The sequence below is a fragment of the Belonocnema kinseyi genome, chromosome 8, assembly GCF_010883055.1.
Source record: "Belonocnema kinseyi isolate 2016_QV_RU_SX_M_011 chromosome 8, B_treatae_v1, whole genome shotgun sequence".
NCBI lineage: Eukaryota > Metazoa > Arthropoda > Insecta > Hymenoptera > Cynipidae > Belonocnema > Belonocnema kinseyi.
Window position 1 is genome coordinate 19,551,446 of NC_046664.1, and position 21,465 is coordinate 19,572,910.

A 21,465-nucleotide genomic window follows, 5' to 3' on the forward strand; every position below is an offset into this window, starting at 1 on the left:
AATACGTTATAGGTTTTTGGAGTCGCTAGTTACGAATCTGGCATCCGTTGAACTCTATCGCTTCAGGTTCAAGGTCATTTGAAGGTCATTTGAAGGTCAAATAGAGAAAAAAAGGTAAAAATTTTTTTTAAAAATATGTTATAGTTTTTTGGGGTCGCTGATTACGAACCTGGTGTCCGCTGACCTTTATCGCGTCAGGTTCAAGGATTTGACCTTCCAATGACCTTGAAACTGACGCGAAAAAAGTCAAAGGACGCCAGATTTGTATTCGGCGACCCCGAAAACCATAGTAAACCCGAGCTAACTTCAGAAAACATGTTTAAGAGTGTCAAATCTCTCGAAAATACAGCTGGTGGGTAGTGGTGTTTTCTATATTTGTAGGGGGGGTGGGGGTGGCTGGGGGGTGGAGGGTAGTCCGTTTAGCGTGCAATCGACTCGGGATACTTATAAGATACTACCATGATTTTTTCAGATTCTTTGGTCCAAAAATAAATTAGGCCAAAAACCGGCCTTACCGACCCTCCCCCTTTGTTCAAAATTACTGTTTTTTGTTGATGATTCCTCATATTAGTTAAGAGACCTTTTTTTCAAAATTGAACTACTTCGTTGAAAATTAATTTGTTCTTTTAATTAATTTTTTTAATTGCAAGTTTAACTATTTCATATCGGATTATTAATCATTTCAGTTGCAAAAATTTTACTAATTTGTCCGAAAGTTTCTCATTCATTTTTATCATATCATTTTATCTCTTTGATTGGAAATTCAACCATTTTGTTTAAAGTTCAATTACTTTCTTGAAAATTAGATTTTTTTGCCATGTTGCATCATTTTTGTCAAGAAGCCGTTTTTTGTTCTAAATTTAACTATGTTATTCAAAATTATTATTTTTTTAGTTGACTATTTAACTATTACATGCGTGCTTGAAAACTTATATTCTTCAACTGAGAATTCTACTATTTGGTTGAATATTCATTTTTTGTTGTAAATTTTTTTCTAAAAACAATATTCTATTCTATGTGAAAAATTTATCTTTTTCGATAGTTAAAATTTGCTAAGTAGAAAATTAATTTACTTGGGTTGGAAATTAATTTCATTACTAAAAATTTTCTTTTTTTAGGTGAAAATTCAACTAATTTGTTGAAAATTAGTATTTTTTTAAAGAAAAGTAATCTGATTAATTAAAACTTTATCTTGTCGGCTAAAACCTCATTTTCTTTGTTAAAAATTAAATATTTTCGTTAAAAAAGAGAATAAATTTTGTTTTCTAACATCGATTTTGCAAACTGAAAATTTCACTATTCTACTTCTTATTAAAAATTTATGATTTCTAATTAAAAACTTACGTACTTTTTTATATATGTTTATTTTATCGTAGAAAATTAATCTTTTGGATGGGAAATTAAAATATTTCGTTAAAAGTTCTTTTTTTGTTGAAAATTTTTTTTTTAACTGCAAAGTGAACTTTTTCATTTTTGGTAGACAATGTATAATTTTAGTTAAAAATTAATTTATTTTGTTGAAAATTATATTTTAAAAAATCCAATCCACAATTCAATCCGATTTTAATTGTTGATCTTAAAAATAATATAATACTGCATTATGTTATTTTATACTGTAATTTATTTTATCATCGAATATCGGGCCCTATCATAGCGTATCATAATGTTTTACAGTGAACTATATAGCACCTTAGTGCATCATCATAGTACATAATAGTGTAACTTGGTACCGAATTCTGTTCATCATATCATACTGTATGGTAGTGCGTGATATTGCATCACAGTGTACCATAATGTATGATATTGTATCATATTGTACCATATTGTATTATATTTTATTATATTGTAGCAGATTGTGCAATATTTTATGATACTGTATCATTTTCCATCATATTAGATGATATTTTATGGCATCCTGCGAAATTGTATGTTATTGTACAATAATATATCATAATATTTTATAATGCATGAGATTTCACGATGCGATTTTATATGTTTTATCATATTATGTTATATTGTATCACATTGTATCATATTGTGTTATATTGTATCACATTGTATCATATTGTAAAATATTATATAAAAGTGTATGATACTGTAGAATATTGTATCACATTATTCTATAATGTATCAGATTGTATGATATGGTTTCGTGTTTTATCATATGGCGTCATATTGTCTTATATTGCCTCATATTGTTTCATATTGTATAATATTTTATGGTATCGCCTCATATTTAATGATGCTAAATCATATTTTATGATTTTGTACTATATCGTATTATATTTTATAATCGTGCATTATATCGTATGATATTGTATCATATTAGATATTGTATATAGATATTGCATGATGCGGTTTAATGTTTTATCATATTATATGATACTGTATGATATTGTATGATTCCGTATTATACTGTATCATAATGTATCAAATTTTATCAGATTGTGCCGTAGTGAATGATACTGTATCATATTCCATCATATTATATGATATTTTTTGACATTGTATGGCATCCAATGACATTGTATCATATTTTATGATAGTGTATTATTTTGTAGGCTATTGTATCGCATTGTATCATAGTGTACCGTCTTTTATAATAGTGCATTATATTGTAGGATATTTTATCACACTGTATAATAGCGTAATATATCATATTATATGGTATCATGATAGATATTGTATATAGATATTGCATGATGCGGTTTCATGTTTTATCATATTACGTGATATTGTATGATTTTGTATAATAGTGTTTGGTATTGTATCATACTGTATCATATTGTGTCACATTGTATCATATTATATCGTATGGCATTATTCTGTATCAGATTGTGCCATATTGTACGATACTGTAACCTATTCCATCACATATTATATGATATTTTATGGCATTGTCTGGCATCCTTTGGCTTTGTATCATTTTGTATCATAATGTATCATATTGTCAGGGAAAGTCAGGGAATTTCGAAATTTATATTTTTAATATCCTTCTCATTCAAACAGGAATTGATCTCATATGAAAAAAAATTGGGACAAGCAATGGAATAATTTGTCTAACGAGATAAACAAATCTCTTCTATAAAAGGTCTTCAGTCACACGACCATACAACGTAGTATTTACGATCTCATTGAGGAAATTTCATCATCGTATTATTCGCTTGAGCAAGTCGATGAAAAACGATCTTTAGAAATCTGATTGCTGATTCGCGATTCGCAATATTAATAAAAAATTCAAATCTATTTTTGGATGTTTAATTTATTTATTAATTCTTTTTTTTTAAATTTATTTACTTTCTTAAAAATTCGTTTTCTTCTGGCCTGGAAATTAATTTTTTTGACTACAATATCAACCGTTCAATTTTTTAATAAAAATTAAACTTTTCTTATTGAAAATCGAACTTTATTCTGGAAAATTCTTCTTTTTTGGTCAAATTTAACTGTTTTTGAAGCAAAACTAAAATCCTTTTCAGATTAAATATCAAATATAAAATTTTTTATTGTGAATTCATCTTTTCTGGTTGAAAACTTAACCTTTTGGTTGAAAGTTACTCTACTTTGTTAAAAATTCATTTTTTTCTTGTTGAAGACTCATCATTTCGGTGGAAAAATCTTATAAAATCCATTCTTTTCCATTTTTTAATACTGAAACTACAGTTTCATTTTTTTAAATAATGTATTAATTTAAACTGAATTATTAGAATATCTTGAAAACTATATTATTTGGTTAAAAATGCAACAAAGTTGTTAAAAATGCATTTTTTTCATCGAAAATTCATCTCTTGTTAAGAATTTAACTATCATATTAAAAAATCATTTTATTAGGGCTTAATTTTTTACTGAAAATGTAACTATTCCATTTAAGGCTGAAAAATTTGATCTTTTTGGTTTAAAATTTAACTAATTTGCTAAAAATTCCTTTTTTTTCTGGTTGAGAATGAATTTACTTTACTAAAAATCTAATTTTAGGTATTCTATTTTTGGTTTAAAATTGATTTTTTCTCCTATTTTGTTGTTTCTGAAAATTCATGAATTTGGTTAAAAATTCGTCTTTTTATTTAAGAAATTGATCCTCTAATTGAAAATTCGTTTTTTTTTATTAAAAATGCAACTACTTGGTTTAAAATAAAAAATATGACGTATTCACAAAAAGTAGGATATTAGGAAAAGTAGTTGCATTTTCAATTGAATGGTTGAATTTTTAAGCTATAAAAGTCGAATGTTATAGACAAAGGTTACTTTAAAATTAAAAAGATTAATTTTCAAAAAAAGGGAATTTTCAACTTAAAAAAAAAATTTTAACCAAACTTTAGAATGTTGTAACAAAAATTATTATACTTCAACATCAAAAATATTTCTCACCACAAGTAATGAATTTTAAAACCAAAAGGGGGAATTTCCATGTAAGCAGTTGAATTTTCCAAATCAAAATATGAATTTTCTACCAACAAAATAATTTTCAACCAAATAGTGGAATTTCATAAGACGAAAATGGAATAAAAATTTTTTTTACAAAACAGTTGCATTTTTTGGCAAAAAAAAACGAATTTAGATTAATGAAATAAGTTTTTAACAAAATAATTGAATTTTCAATCAAGCAGATTACTTTTTTTACCCAGAGCGATAAATTCATAATAAAATATATCAAGTTTGAACCAAATTGTTGAATTTTCAATCAAAACCGATCAATTTTTAATCAATAATAAAGTAGTGCAAATTTTCTGTTTAAATAATTAATTTTCAACGAAATAGTTTAATCTTCAACTTATGTAATAAATATTTAAGAGAGTAGTCAAATTTTAAACCCAGTAGTTACATTTTCTAAAGAAAAAGATGAATTTTCAAGGTGAAATTGAATCAATGAATTTTCAACTAAAAACTATTTTTTTTAGTAATGATTTTTCAGTTTCGGAATTTTCATATTTCGACAATCTTATAATTTAGGGAATTTTGGAAAATATTTCTCTAGAATTTCGTTAAATATTCCTTAAAATATCGATAAATGTTTCAAAAGCGTAAAATCGTAAAATCGTAAATCCTTTGATTAAAAATATAAACTATTTAAAAACCTATATTAACAAATTTATTAAATATTAAGATCTGTAAAATTTGCATTGAAAAAAAATCCCTTAAAATATCTTTAAATTTTTGGCAATTGTACGAAAATGTATTAAAATAGATAGAAATCTTAAAAATTCCATGAATATAAATTGAATTACATTTTTCTAATTAATAGGATTAAATAAAATGCAAACACACATAGTGCGCCTTTACGTTCTAGGATTTTTATTTTATAATATTAAAGGCATAAACTATTTTTTAAAACACAAAATATAACATTTTTAAACATTTTTATAACAATATTTTTTAAATCCTAAATTAAAAATTGCAAAATTTTAAGAATTTACAAGCAGAATTACAATTACAGAAATATTTTATTGGAAAATCTCTTCAAATAGTCTAATATGACAGAATCAGAATTTTCTAATTTCGAACGCCTATAATTTGAAATTCTCTAAACACTAAAAACAGCATATATTTGAAAAAATTATAATAAAAGATAATTGTTTTTTTTTCAATTTTAAAATAAATGTTAATTATTCAGCAATAATGGAGTAGTTAAATTTTTAGTACAAAAAATTAATTTTTAACCAAAAAGAAAATCGTATTTTCAACAAAATGGTTCAATCTTTAACCAAGTTACTAGAATTTTAAAACCAAAACGATAAACTCTGAACGAAAAATATAATATACTTTTGAGTTTAATAAACTTTCAACACAAAGTATTTAGATTTTCTTATTGGCATCTATTAATTTAGTTTGCATTCAAGCAAAAAAACGAAAAAAAGTTGGGGACGTTTTCTAAAAACTGAAATAGAAGGGAAATTATTTCCAAAATGGGGAAAGAGGGGAATAGGGGAAAGTGTGAAATTAAAGAGATTGTTATTATTATTTGTATTTTTCATGTTTTATGTCACATTCTGTACTAACCCATTCCCCCAAACTATGTCTAATATCGTCAGAAAATCTGTTACCCCCCCCCCCCCTCTTAAAAAAGTTACTCATTTATTGAATGATCGCTAAAAGCAAAAATAAGAAACGGACATACTCAAGTTTCTAGTCGACTAGAAGTAATTGTTTATTTCCGGTAACAATCTGGTTCACTTATTTCTTAAAGTGAAGTCCACTTAGAAATCTATAGTTGACCATGAGCATCAAGCAAATAATAATAATAATAGTAATAACATAATAATAATAGTAAAAAGATAATAATATTATAGTGGAATATAAGGGATGAAAACTCTTTCCCCGAATCTCCGATGTTCCCCCCTTTTCCCCTATTTTTAAAAATATCCCCTCTTTTCCCCTTTTCTCTTTAAATGTACGATATTTGAAAATACAATTTTTCGTTTTACATCTGCAAACTTCTCTTAAAACTAGAATATTTTACTGCGAGTAGTTAATACTTTTGTATTTAACATGTGGAATTGTGTCTTATAATTATTTTTTTTTTAGTTTAAATAATTTCAAACTTAACTATTTAGGGGTTAAATAAAAATTAAAGGTAAAGTACTTTTTCGTTGAGTTTATAGAAATTAAATATTTTTGAAATTAATTATGATGAGTACGATGATCTTTCTATTTACATAAAAGATTCTTTTGTTTAAATTTGAATAACGATTTCATTATTTTAGATATATAAAAATAATTATCTTACGATTATACCAAAAGGCAAACCATAATTAAAAAATTTAGATCTAATATAAATGAAATTTGTCTTTGAACGCAAATTTAATACGTTCTAGAATTACAAAAAATAAAAACTACTAATAACCAGCTTTTAAACAGTTCGAAAAATTTTACCCGGATTTTTAATAGATTTTAAATATTTTTCCTTTCCATTACATTCCATGTAATATTTAAAAAAATTTAATATATCAAAATTTAAACAAACCTCTTTTTCTTACTATTTTCTTAATGAAAAAACCTAACAAATTTTAAACCAAAATAAAACAAAAAAATAGTCCTTTTTTATTCTAAAATTACAAAATTAATACAATTTTTTATTTAAAATTTTTTAGCATTCAGGATTTATTTTTAATTTTTTTAATTATTAGACTATTAAAAAAAATTTAATTCAACAATTTCTGTAATATTAATTGTACATGCAAATTCTTCAAATATAAATAATGTTTGATAAAGGGAAAATATTAAAAAATGTTATATTATGAATTAAAAAAAATTCATACCAAAGATTTCAAGATATTTGAAGGGATCTTATTTAAATAAAAATGTTAGAAATCTTGATATTTAAAAATTTGTTTATATACATTTTTAAATGTTTTATGTTTTTAATATGACGTTTTACGATTACATGATTTCGGAACTTTTATCGATATTTTAAGGGATATTTAACCAATTTCTAGAAAATTGTTTTCAAAAATTTCAAAAATTAAAAAAATCGTCGAAATATAATAATCTAAAATTATATATATAACTAAAAAATAATAAAATAATAAATAATTATTATAAAATATCTGACACTGTAAAGTTTCCCTCAGTAGAACAATCTTTAATTCAAACTACCAAAGAAATTGTTTCTAATAAATAAAGTTTATTCGTTAGAAATGTAAGAAATAAATACTTCATTTGAAGACTTTTTTTAAATTATGTTTTGAATTGAAAATAATATAATTTTAAAATACGCTGAACATTAAATATAAAATTAGCTTTGATAAAAGTTTTTCATAGTTTTAATTTTAATTAACTTATAATATTTATTACGTTTTTTTTATTATTTAAAATCACGAATTTTATAATCCAGATATTTTTTGTGTCGAAATTTATAATCCGGTTATTTGTCATTTCGGTAATATTATAAGCTGTTCCGTAATTTGTTTAATCGGGAATTTTACGATTCGGATTTTTATATTTCGGCAATTACATAATTTCGGGAATTTTATTTTTCGGGATTTTTTACTCGTCTCGAGATTTTGTTATAGAATTTTTTTAGAACTTTCAATATTATTAAATTTCTTGTTATAGATGTTTGAATATTTTACGGCTTTAAATATAAATTTAAAGAATAATTTTAAGTTAATTTATATCCAAAGAATTTCAAGTGATTTGTGCTTACTTGAATGGATTTTTTTACAATTTTAAGAGAATTTAAGGAATTTTTAAAGAACTTTAAATAATTAATTAAATTTTCCTAATTTTAATTTTACTAATATCAATTGAGTATTGAAGAGTTTCATTTTCCATTTATAATTAAATTATTATTAGGATGAAATGATAATTATCGGGCGAAAATATAGTATATCCAATGTAAAAGCATAAATACTTGAATTGCAGAAATCATTAAAAAATGAATAAAAACTATTTAAAATCTATACAATTTCTTATTAAAAAAATTTTTCTTTTAAATTTGAAAATAAATGTTTAATCTTTTTCCTATCCTCCGACTTTTTTATTAAAATATTAACCTAGTTCTTCTTTTTATAATATGATTTTATTTATCATTTGTTAATTTATTTTAAAATATTGATAACATTCTGTTAGATTCCATTTTCATATATCAGCTTTATACCACACGCCAGTTTCTAGATGGAATCGAGAATCGACTGAATTCTCTAGACCACCTAGTTTTGAATAATTTAAGTCCGTCAATTAGACAGATTCAATAACTCTACGTTTCAATGGAATACTTGATTTTCGCGAATATTGAAATCTAGTTGAATTAGAAACGCAATTTCCATTAATCCTTCACCCAAATGCAAATAGATGTTTAATCCAATTTTTAATTTTCTTTATTTTGTATTATTTAAAATATTGAGTCTCTGAAAGCAAATTTTTTAGTCTACTGTTATTGATCCAATGTAGTTTAATCCCGTTTTTAATCTTCTTTATTTTTTAATATCTATAATGTTGAGTCTCTGAAATAACATTCTTTAGTCTGCTTTTATTGATCCAAACTGGCTTAATCTCTTTTCAAAAGTTCATAATTTTTTAATATTTAAAATATTGAGTCTCAAAAATAGCATTCTCATGTCTACTGTCATTGATCTAGTCTGGCCTAATCCATTTTTTAATTTTATTTATTTTTTATTATTAAAAACGTTGAGTTCCTAAAATACCATTTTTTAGTCTACTGTTATTAATCCAGTGTGGCATAATTACTTTTTTTAATCTTCTCTATTGTTTGATAATTAAAATATTGAGTCTCTAAAATAAAATTCTTTAGGGTTACTTTTATTTATCCAGCCTGGCTTAATCTCTTTTTAAATTTTTTTATATTTAAAATATTCAGTCTCAAAAATAATGTTTTTCAGTCTACTGTTATCTAATCTTCTCTACTTTTTCATAATTAAAATATTAAGTCTCTAAAATAACATTCTTTAGTTTACTGTTATTGATCTAGTTTGGCTTCATTTCTTTTTTTATTTCCTTAATTTTTTCATATTCAAAATGTTCAGTCCCTAAATGAGATTTTTTGTCTACTATTATTTTCAGTGTGGCCTGATTCCTTTCTTAATCCTCTTTATATTTTAATATTTAAAGCGTTAAGTCTCTAAAATAAAATTTTTTTAAGTCTACTGTTATTTTTCGATTCAGCCTAGCTGAATCTCTTCGTTTTTACTTTTCTCAATTTGTTAATATTTAACATGTTAAGTCTCTAAAATGACATTTTTAGTCCACTGTCATTAATCATGAGTAGCTTAATTACTTTTTTATTCTTCTTTACTTTTTAACCATTTGAATATTAGGTCTCTAAAATAACATTCTTTAGTCTACTGTTAATTTTTTAGTTTACTGTTAATTTTTACTGAATTTTTTAATATTTATAATGCAGAGTCTATAAAATGACATTTTTTGTCTATTGTTATTTATCCAGCCTGGCCTAATTTCTTTTTTAATTTTCTTAATTTTTTTATATTTAAAATGATAAGTTTCTAAAATTACATTTTTAGTGTAGTGTTATTAATCCAGTGTGGTATAATTACTTTTTAAACCTTCTTTACTGTTTAATAATTTAAATATTGAGTCTCTAAAATAAAAGTCTTTAAGGCTGCTTTTATTTATCCTACCTGGCTTAATCTCTTTTATAATTTTTTTATATTTAAAATATTGATTCTCATAAATAATATTTTGCAGTCTACTGTTATTGATCCAGTTTTGCATAATCCATTTTTTAATTTTCGCTTTTTTTAATTTCAAAACATGTTGAGTTCCTAAAATAAAATTTTGTATTTCGCTGTTGTTGATTCAGTGTGGCTTAATACACTTTTCAATCTTCTTTATTTTGTATTATTTAAAATATTAAAACTCTAAAGTTACATTTTTTAGTCCACTGTTATTGATCCAATGTAGCTTAATCCCCTTTTTGATCTTCTTCATTTTTTAATATTTATAATGTTGAGTCTCTAAAATTATATTTTTAGTCTACTGTTCTTAATCCAGTGTGGCCTAATTCCTTTTTAAATTTTCTTTACATTTTAATATTTAAATTGTCAAGTCTTAGAAATAAATTTTTTTTAGTCTACTGTTACATTTAAAATGTTGAGTCTCTGAAATCAAATTTTTAGTCTACTGTTATCTAATCTTCTTTAATTTTTAATAATGAAAATATTAAGTCTCTAAAATAACATTTTTTAGTCTGTTATTTATCCAGTATGGCTTAATCTCTCTTTTTACTTCCTGAACATTTTATATTTAAAATGTTGATTCTCTAAATTACATGTTTAGTCTACAATTATTAATGTAGTGTGGCCTAATTCCTTTTTTGATCTTCTTTACATTTTAATATGTATTTAAAGCATTAAGTCTCTAGAATAAAAATTTTTTAGTCTACTGTTATTGATCGATCCAGCCTGGCTGAATCTCTTTTTTTACTTTTCTTCATTTTTTTATATTTAAAAAGTTAAGTCTCTAAAATGACACTTTTAGTCTACTGTCATTAATCCATAGTAGCTTAATTACTTTTTTATTCTTATTTATTTTTTAATCCTTTGAATATTAGGTCTCTAAAATAACATTCTTTAGTCTACTGTTAATTTTTTTGTTTACTGTTAATTTTTACCGAATTTTGTTTATATTTAAAATGTTGAATCTTTTAAATAACATTCTTATTCTACTGTTATTGAGCTAGGGTGGCAACCTTTTTCTTTATTTCATAGATTTTTTATATATAAAATGTTCAGTTCCTAAAATAACATTTTTTATTTTACTTTTATTGATCCAGTGTGGCCGCAGGTCATGGAAAACCGGTAAATTTGGGAAAATTCAGGGAATATTTTTATTTAATAATTAATTAATAAAATAACATTGACAAGATTAAGGCTGGTCTTTGAATATTAGTGATTGGGGAAAATTAAAAATTAGTGAGGGATTTAATAAAAAAAACTGAATAAAGAATAGATAAAGGATCTATCAGAAATCTCTGATTATTAAACATTTTGATGGAATTTTTTGAATTCCTCTAAAATTTGCAGCCAATTAAAAAAAAAACTTTAATTTTACAATAGGATTGGTTTTTCAGATAATTTAAGCTTTTTCGAAACCCTACAAAAAATAAGTGCAAGTGGAAAGGGACAATTTTTAAAGAAATTTCGGTTCCTTCTGGGTACTTTTTCTGACGACTTATTTATTTTTCAAGGAAATTAAGTTGTGGCGTCCCGAATTCTGATACTCCTAGAATTAAAAATTATTAATTTTGATAATTTTCATTAAGTAATTTTTTCTTGCAGAGGGGCTTTCTCCGTTGTTCGACGATGCGTTCAGAAGAGTTCAGGTCTCGAGTTTGCGGCAAAAATTATCAATACAAAAAAGCTCTCCTCTAGAGGTAAGTCTCATTCTTCTATTTTCACTTTAATTCGCCTTTACCCTGCGATTCTAAAAAGCTCTTTGATCTAAAATCCGCTTTTTGTTCGCTGCAAATTAAATCTCAGTCCTTTGCCAATCATCTTGTTATAAACTTCCCTTCAAGAATGGCGAAACCTGTTCGAAATTTCTGATTAAATTTGATATCGAAGTAAATTTCCTTAACTGTACTGGGCACTGATTTTGTATAGTTTAGAGTTAATTCAAAAAATGTATGGAATCCTATTTACTGTATTAAAAATTTTAAACATTAGACGATTTTTTTCCAGGCAGTTTGACCCCGTTATCTATTACTTTTTTTTACGCCATAACACTCTTCCATTACATTTTGGAATACAATTTTTATCAATAAAATTAAACCTAAAGAAATTCTGAGGAAATTAAAAAAATTGAACCCTCTATCTTTAATAGGTGTTCAGTTATGAACCTTCAAAATAACCGGATTTTTAATTGCAGAGCATAAGGCGATCATTCACATTTTATTCTTTGCTGAATTTCATGCATTTTTCAAACATAAGACGATCCATCACATTTTGGCTAGTTTACGAATTCAATACAGTTCTAAGACATCAGGTTATCACTCAAATTTTCATTTGTTTCTGAATTTCATGCAATTTTGAAACATATGGCGATCATGCTCATTTTTACCTATTTATGAATTCCATGCAGTTCTAAAATATAAGAAGATCACTAAGATCAGAAGGAGCGCTAAAATTTCATTCGTTTTTGTACTTTATACCGTTAAAAAACATACGACGATCAATCACATATTCAATTGTTTATGAATTTCATACAGTACTAAACTAAAAGATTACCACTCACATTGTTATTTCTTTCCTAATTTCTTGTAGTTTCAAAACATAAGGTCACTTACTTTTAATTCGTTTCTGAACTTCATATTTCTGTGAATTACAGGTGACGGATTACATTGTCATTTGTTTCTGAATTTCATGGAGTTCTGGAACTTAAGAAGATACTAACATTTATTTCTTTTCTAAATCTCCAACATTTGAGAACAGAAGACGATCAGTCACATCGTTACTTGCTAATAAATTTCAAACAGTTCCAAAACATAAGACGATCTATCACATTTCTACTAATTTATGAATTCCATACAGTTCTAAAATATAAGCCGATCACTTTCATTTTTATTTTTTTGTGAATTTCATGCAGTTCTAAAACATAAAAAGATCACTGACATTGGTTTTTTTGTGAATACCATATAGTTAACAATAATAAGACGATAAATTAAATTGTTATTTGTTTCTGAATTTCGTGCAGCTCTAAACCAGAAGAAGATCTTTTACATTTAATTTTTTTCTGAATTGCATGCAGTTCTGAAACATAAGACGATCACTTAAATTGTCATTTGATTCTGAATTTCATGCAGTTTTAAAACATACGACGATCACTCACATTGCCATTAATTTCTAAATTTCATGCAGTTCTAAAACAAACAATCACTGATATTTCATTCGGTTCTGAGTTTCAAACATTTGTGAAACTTGAGTCCATCATGTAGTCATTAATTTCTGAATTTCATGCAGTTCTAGAACATAAGAAGATCACTAACATTTATTTCGTTTCTGAATTTCTAACAGTTAAGACACAGAAAACGATCAGTCACATTGTTAATTGCTTACTAATTTAATACAATTACAAAACATAAGATGATGAATCACATTTCTACTAGTTTATGAATTTCCATACAGTTCTAAAATACAAGCCGATCACTCACAGTTTTATTTTATTCTGAACTGCATGCAGTTCTAGATTATAGGAAGATCACTAACATTCCTTTCTTTTGTGAATTTCATATAGTTAACGAAAGTAAGACGATAAATTAAAATGTTATTTGTTTCTGAATTTCATGCAGCTATAAAACAGAAGAAGATCACTTACATTTCATTCGTTTCTGTATTGCATGCAGTTGAGAAACATAAGACGATCAATTACATTGTTACTTGTTTATGAATTCTATACAGTTTTAAAACATAAGGTGTTCACTCCGATTCTCATTTGTTTCTGAATTTCATGCAATTTTAAAACATAAGACGATCATTCACATTGTCATTTGTTTTGGAATTTCATGCAGTTCTAAAACATAAGACGATCAATCACATTTTAATAATTTATGAATTTAATACAGCCATAAAATATCAGCCGATCACTCACATTCCCATTTGTTTCTGAATTACATGCAGTTCTAAAACAGAAGAAGATCAGTTACATTTCATTCGTTTCTAAATTGCATTCATTAGAGAAACAAAAGACAATCAATAACATTGTTACTTCTTTATGAATTCTATACAGTTTAAAACATAAGATGTTCACTCAAATTCTAATTTGTTTTTGAATTCCATGCAATTTTAAAACATAAGACGATTACTCAAATTATCATTTGTTTCGGAATTTCATGCAGTTTTAAAACATAAGACGATCAATCACATTTTCATTAATTTATGAATTCCTTACAGTTATGAAATATAAGCCGATCACTCACATTGCCATTTTTTCTCGATTGCATGCAGCTTTAAATAATAATAAGATAGATTTTAAAACAAATTAAAATGTGAGTGATTATCTTTTTCTTTTATCTGCATGAAATTCGGAAACAAATGACAATATGAGTCATTGTCGGATGTTTTTTGTGAAATTTATAAAAATATAAAAATTTGTTAATAAAGAATTACATTAAATCTATATATTTCACTGTTCTTATAAACCTAATTTGTAAATTTGTACAAATAAACAATTCAATTATATAGAATTTATATTCATACTGCATAATAGTTTCTTGCATATGTAAACACATTGTTTAAATAAAAAATTGTCAACAATTCGAAAATTAAAGTTTTTCACTGCAATATGCGGAGTAGATTTAGAGAACTTCAAAGCAAATAAAAAAAATGATTTGAGAAAAGTGGCTCTCTCGAATAATTTTTTTTCTCTTGGCTTTCGTCATCTTATGTAAGAAATATTTTGAAGCGCTTGTTGAATATTTTCTTCAGTGTCAATATCTTTTTCAATTAATTTCAATAAATATTTTATCAATCCTTTATTAAAGGCTAGTATTCTTGTGCACAACTAAAAATTTTTTCAAATTACATATAGAAACCTTAAAGATTAATATTTTTAAAATTTTAATTGAGTATATTTTGAAGTATGAGAATTCTAAAACATGTCTTTAATATTTATCAGGACCGTTTTAATTATTAAATTTTCTTTGGATTGTTTAAAACAAAGAAATTAGAAGCACACATTATAAATATTTCTTATATAAACGAAAATTTTCTAAAAAGCAAAAAGTAAAATTATCAGAACCTGATTTTTCTGAATTTTTGGGATAAAGTTTATTTTTAAAATACTCGATTTAAAGAAATTAAAAATAGCCAAACAGTTTTTAAGGGAAAATACTTATTCTCTTGTCATATTTCTTACTTTCCCGTAAGTTTCTTATTTTAATAAAAGCCTTATCCATTTACCCGATTTCTTCTATAATAAGGTCTGCCTGGTTTTTATTTATAAGCTAATGGGCGTACACATCTATTATATTTAGAGCATCGAGTGTATCGATTATTTAAGTGTATAGTTAGTTATGTCAACGACTGATCTCGTTACAACCAATTGTTGTATTTTGATTCAGAAAAATATTTCTTTCAAATTAAACAATCTGTTTCTTCGACATAATTTTTTTTTAAACCAAAAATATCTTAAAAATTGAGAAAATAATTTTAAAATATGAAAAATTTCCTCTGAAATAGAAAAACATTTTTCCGAACCAAATAAATTTCTTTGATCAAAAACAACTTTGCTTAGACTGAAAGCCAGTGAATTATTTTTTGTATATAAAGTAACGTTATTTGAATAAACGATCGCTTCTCTTGAGTATGAACAATAAACATGTTATGCTTCTATTTTTGGGCTAATAAGGTTTTTGCGCTCATTGTGTTCGAATAGGAGAAATCAAAAGAATATTGTTTTTTTTTTAATTTCGAAAAGTTTTGGAAGCGTGGGGATAAAAATTTGAAAACTGCGTTTAAAAAAATATATTATTAGTAACTGTTTCCTACTCCTCCTTTATACGTTATAAGTTAATTAAATATTGATTGAAAATTGAACTGCTGAAAATTAAAGAATATTTTTAATTTAATTTTAAATTTTCTTAAATTTTGAATAGCTGAAAATTAACTTTTTGACGTTTGTCCATTTTTAAGAGTTTAAAAGTCGACTGTTAAAAATATATTTGCTGTAAACTAAAGAAAATTTAAACTTTGAAAATTCCATGTTCAATTTTCTTCAATTTTCCAGAATAGAAAATTCAATTTTCATTGTTCTTCAATATTCAACTGTTTCAAATATCCAAAATTTCGAAAAATTTAAGGCAATTGAAAATAAAAAAAATGTATTGTTGAACTGTTGAAATTGAAACTACTAAAATGTGTAGGATATTTAACATTCAATTTTCAACTCAAGAATACTGAAGAAAATTGTAAATTTTAAATCTTGCAAATTCAGTTTTCTTCAATGTTATTCTGTTCAATTTTCAATTGTTGAAAATTGTAGAAAATTTCAAATTCAACTGCTTAGAATAGAAGAAAATTTAAAATTAAAATTCAATAATATGGTAAATTAAATTTTCGACTCTAAAATTCAAAAATATTTCATTATATTCAAATATTCAAAAATTTCATTTTCAACTAGTGGACAATAAATGTAAATAAAAAATTAAGTGTTAAAGAATTCACTCCTGGAAAATTCAATTGTTGAAAACTCTAATTCCAATTCATTTTTGTTTTTAATTTTTACTTTTAAAAATTGAAGAAATGAAAAGAATTAATTTTCAACAGTAGAATTTTCAACTGTAGAAAACTGAACTTCTGGATATTGTTAAAAATGAAAGAAAATACAAGGGAATTGAAAATTGGATTTGCAACTGTTGAAAAATAAAGAAAATTCAGAATGAAACTTTCAACTGTTAAAGATCAACTACTGAAAATATTAGGAAATGGAAATTGAAATTGTTGAAAATTTAGTATTCTTAAATTTTCAACTGTTGCAAATTAAAAAATTTGAAGAGTAAAAAAAAGGTTTTCAACAGTAGAATATTTAACTGTAAAAAATTGAACTTCTAGAAATTATAGGAAATTAAACATTTAATTTTCCACAGTTTAGTTTTCAACTTTGGAAAATGGTAGAAAATTGAACATTCAACTGCTAAAATTGCAAGAGAATACAAAATTGACAATAAAAGAAAATTCAAAAATTTTATTTTCAACTGTTAGAAAAATCAACGAAATTGAGAATTAAATTTTCAATGGTTAAAGATTTCACTGCAGAAAATAATAGAAAAGCGAAATTTCAATTGTTAAAATTTTTATTTTCAACAGTTCAATTTCCAAGTTTTGAAAATTGTAGGAAAATAAAAATTAAACTGCTAAAAATTGAAGAAAATTGAAAATACTTTCACTCTTTGAAAATTTAAGTGTTTAAAAATAAAGAACTCTGCAATTAGTATTTTAATCAGTTCCATTTTCAATTGTTGAGAACACCAAACTTAAAAATTCAATTCTGAAAAATTCATTTTTTTTATCTTTACTCGTTGAATATTCGATTTTCAATATTCTTCTGTTTTCAATAGTTGAAAATGTAAGAAAAACCCGAATATTTATGATTAAATGCACGTTTAAAAAATTTAATATTTACATCAAAATTGAAGAAATTAAAAAAATTAATTTTTAATTGTCGAAAATTTAACTTCTGGAAATTGGTGGAAAAATTAACATTCAACTAGGAAAATAAAATTAAATTAAAAATACAAGGGAATTGAAAATTGAATTTTCAACTGTCGAAAAATAAAAAATAATTGAGAATGAAACTTTCAACTGTTAAATATTAACTACTCAGAATGGTAGGAAATTAAAATTAAAATTGTTGAAAGTTTAGTATGTTGGCCGACGACAATTGTTGAGAACGCAACGCTTAAAAATTCTACAGTGAAAAATTTAATTCTGGAAAATTCAATTAAGAAAAATTTTTAACCGTTGAAAATTCAATTTTCAATATTCTTCTGTTTTCAACAGTTGAAAAAATAAAAGAAAAAGCAAATTTCTTATTAAAAACACGTTTAAAAAATATAATACTCACATAATTTTACATAAGAATTTAATGAAACTGTTAAGCCATAAAAACTCTTTCTGAAGTTGATTCTTACGAAAAAATGTAACCATTGGCATATATTATTTTGGCAAATAATGTTTTGGTAAATTAGTAATCATCCAATGGACTCTCCGTAGAAAATAAGATTTTAAAAAAGTATCCCAACTCTGTTTATCTTCTTGTAAAATAAATTAAATTTTCAATATTGTTTCCGTAAACTAAAATTATTACAGAATGCTAGTCCAGTTTTTCCTTTCTGCTCTGAATATTACAGTGAAACTCTTCTATAGCGCCAATTTTGGATCTGTGGATGAGTGAGAACTAACTCATTATAGCCCGCTCCGCTTTTGTTCGTTCACGCCTGAGTGATCACCTGAGTGACAACCGCGAACCCCGCGCAGCTCCTGTTACACCTACCTGCGGCGCTGCGTCAATTCTTGGAAGGGCTATGGAAGGGAGGTCTATTGAAGGGTTTCACTGTATTTAAAATAAATTTCTTTTGTTAAGTTTCTTTTGATAGAGTTCGAAACCCCTTAAGATAATGCTGTTAATGCTCTGATGGCAGAATTACGTTTTCTTTTTCCTTATTTCGTTCGTTTAGAGATTATAGAAGGATGAAAAGGAGGCCGAAAATGATATCTAAGACGTGAAGCCAAACGAGCGTTATAATCGAATCAATTAAAACGTTGCGCGGGCGAACTTATCCGATAAACGGCATTGTGTTACGGGAATTAGTGGCTATACGTAGGTGAAGTAACACCTCTCGCTAGTAAAGCACACTTGATACTTTGCGATTCTTGCGAGCATCGATTCAACACACATAGACACTTCGCTGTCTCGTTTTTTTCATAATTGAGTTTGACCAGAACTTAGCTTTGTAAATTTAAAAAAAAACGGGATTTTTTCCAGTTTGTATTTTTTTAAACAATTTTTTATGCAAAAAGTAAGTATTAGACTAACGACGCACAGTGGGGAAAAAGTACATTTTTTGGTTCAAAATATGATTCCGGCTGAACCTGTGGACCGATTTGGATGTTTTTTGTTTAAAGCTTATAAAATTTCAGAGAAACTTTTCGAGCCTGATTTTTAATTTAATTTTTCAATTTTTTTATAAGTAAATTAATATGACGAAAAAAATGACAATTTCTTCTATTTGACGTTCCCTGTGCTCTACAATAATAGGAAAATTGTTGTAATCGCCAACGTTTCATAGATTTACATTTAATAAAAACATTATTTAATTTAACGTCTTTTTAAGATATATTGCAAGAAATTAGAATGAAAACAATATTTTATTGAAAAAAATTTCTCTTAAGACTATTCTTGTTAATATCATAAATAAATTTAATAGAAAAATGCATTATTCAGGCTTTTGTCAAGAAAATTCTTTCTTTTTTTATCTATGACAATTTTGTAAAATTAGGAACCTCATGATAATTTGGGAAAACTCATAATTTATTGATGAATTTTATGATTTTATCAAACAAATTTAATAAACAAATGCATTATTCGAGCACTCATCGTCGGAAAACTTCGTTTTTTTCAATGTCAGTCCTTTTATTTGGGAACTGTATGCTAATTTTCGCAACTTTCATAACTATTTGGGGATGTTTTTTTTAACAAATTTAATAAACAAATGCATTATTCGGTCATCTGTTGACGAAAATTTCGTTTTTGTTCCATGTCAGTCCTTTCAATTAAGAACTTCACGTTAAGTTCAGCAACATTTATAATTAGTTCATAAATTTTATGATTTTTTAAACATATTTAATTTAAAAATGTATTATTTGGGCATTTGTCGTCAGAAAAATTCGTTTTTTCGATGACAATTTTGTAAAATTAAGAATCTCATGATAATTTAAGATAACTCATTATTTGTCGATGAATTTCATAATTTTATTTTAAAAATTCATGTTTTTTCAATACCAGTCCTTTTCACTGCGAACTTCATGATAATTTTGGCAACATAGATCACTATTTGATCAATTTTATTTTTTTAAAGACAAATTTAATAAACAAATGCATTATTTTGGCATCTATTGACGAAAAATTCATTTTTTTTCGATGTCACTCCTTTTAATTGGGAACTTCAGGTTAATGTCAGCAAGATTTCTTATTAGTTCATAAATTTTATGATTTTTTAAACAAATTTAATAAACAAATGCATTATTCGGGATTTGTCGATGGAAAAACATGTTTTTTTCTTCATTTCAGTCCTTTTAATTGGGAACTTTATAATAATTTGAGTTACATTCATAACTGGTTAAATAATTTTATGTTTTTGGTAAACAAATTTAACTTAAAAATGCATTATTCGGGCATTTGTCGACGTAAAATCTCGTTTTTTTCAAAGTCGGTCCTTTTAATTTAAGGAAAAAAGTACTTTTTTCATTCAGTACTTACAGATGGCCAAGAAAAGAGGGCTTGAATACAAATAATGATTGAACAATTTTTGAAATTAAAAGGTCTGACTTTGACAAAAAACCCGAGTTGTTACGTCGACAAATGCCCGAATAATGCATTTTTTAATTAAATTTGCTTAAGAAAAACATAGAATTAATCAACTAATTATGAATGTTACTGAAATTATCGTGTAAAGTTTGCAATTAAAAGAACTGAATTGAAAAAAGGAGATTTTTCGTCGATCAATTCCCAAACAATGCATTTGTTTATGAAATATGTTTCAAAAATCATAAAATTTATCAAGAAATTATGAATTTTTCTGAAATTATCATGATGTTCTTAATTTTTAAAAATTGACATAGAAAAAAAAAAATTTTCCAAATGACAAATGCCTAAATAATGTATTTGTTTATAATATTAACAAGAATAGTCTTAAGGGAAATTTTTGTCATTAATATATTGTTTTCATTCAAATTTCTTGCAATATAACTTGAAATAACTTATAATTATGGAAAATCGTACACAAATTTTTTTCAACAAATATTTTCTTGGCAAAAACTTTGTTTGTTTATTGTATAATATTAAAACATCTTTAAATAATATTACTTTATGAAACTTAAGCAATTTCAACAATTTTTTTGTTATTGACAAGCACCCAGAACGTCAAGTAGAAAAAAATGGCCATTTGTTTCGTCCTATTTGTTTATTTATAACAAAATTGAAAACCTAATTCAAGAATCAGGCTCACAAACTCTCTTAGAAATTTTATCAACTTGTTTTAATTTGTTGTTGTTCAAATCGGTCAATATTTGTGGGCTGCACGTTATTTTGAAGCAAAAAGTCATTTTTTCCCCACTATGCGGCGGATTTTATCAAACCACTAAACGTGCGACCTATTTTAAATTAGGGTTGACTTCGAATGGTGATAACATCTTTCAGATTGAAGATAAGAATTTTTATTTGAATCGTTGGAAAGCTGATTAATTTCTGCGTTAAACGAGCCCTCGTTGAAGTAATTTG

At 25.3% G+C, this 21,465-nt stretch overlaps 1 protein-coding gene across 14 annotated transcripts in view; it reads left to right on the top strand.

Moving 5' to 3' along the window:
• Positions 1-21,465, top strand: part of LOC117177967 (calcium/calmodulin-dependent protein kinase type II alpha chain) — a 590,749-nt gene that overhangs the window by 341,944 nt on the left and 227,340 nt on the right. For all 14 annotated transcript variants that reach the window (XM_033369108.1, XM_033369109.1, XM_033369113.1 and 11 more), the window contains exon 2: positions 11,751-11,845. In XM_033369108.1, the coding sequence (XP_033224999.1) occupies positions 11,751-11,845 (95 nt within the window). The remainder of the gene's footprint in view (positions 1-11,750; positions 11,846-21,465) is intronic.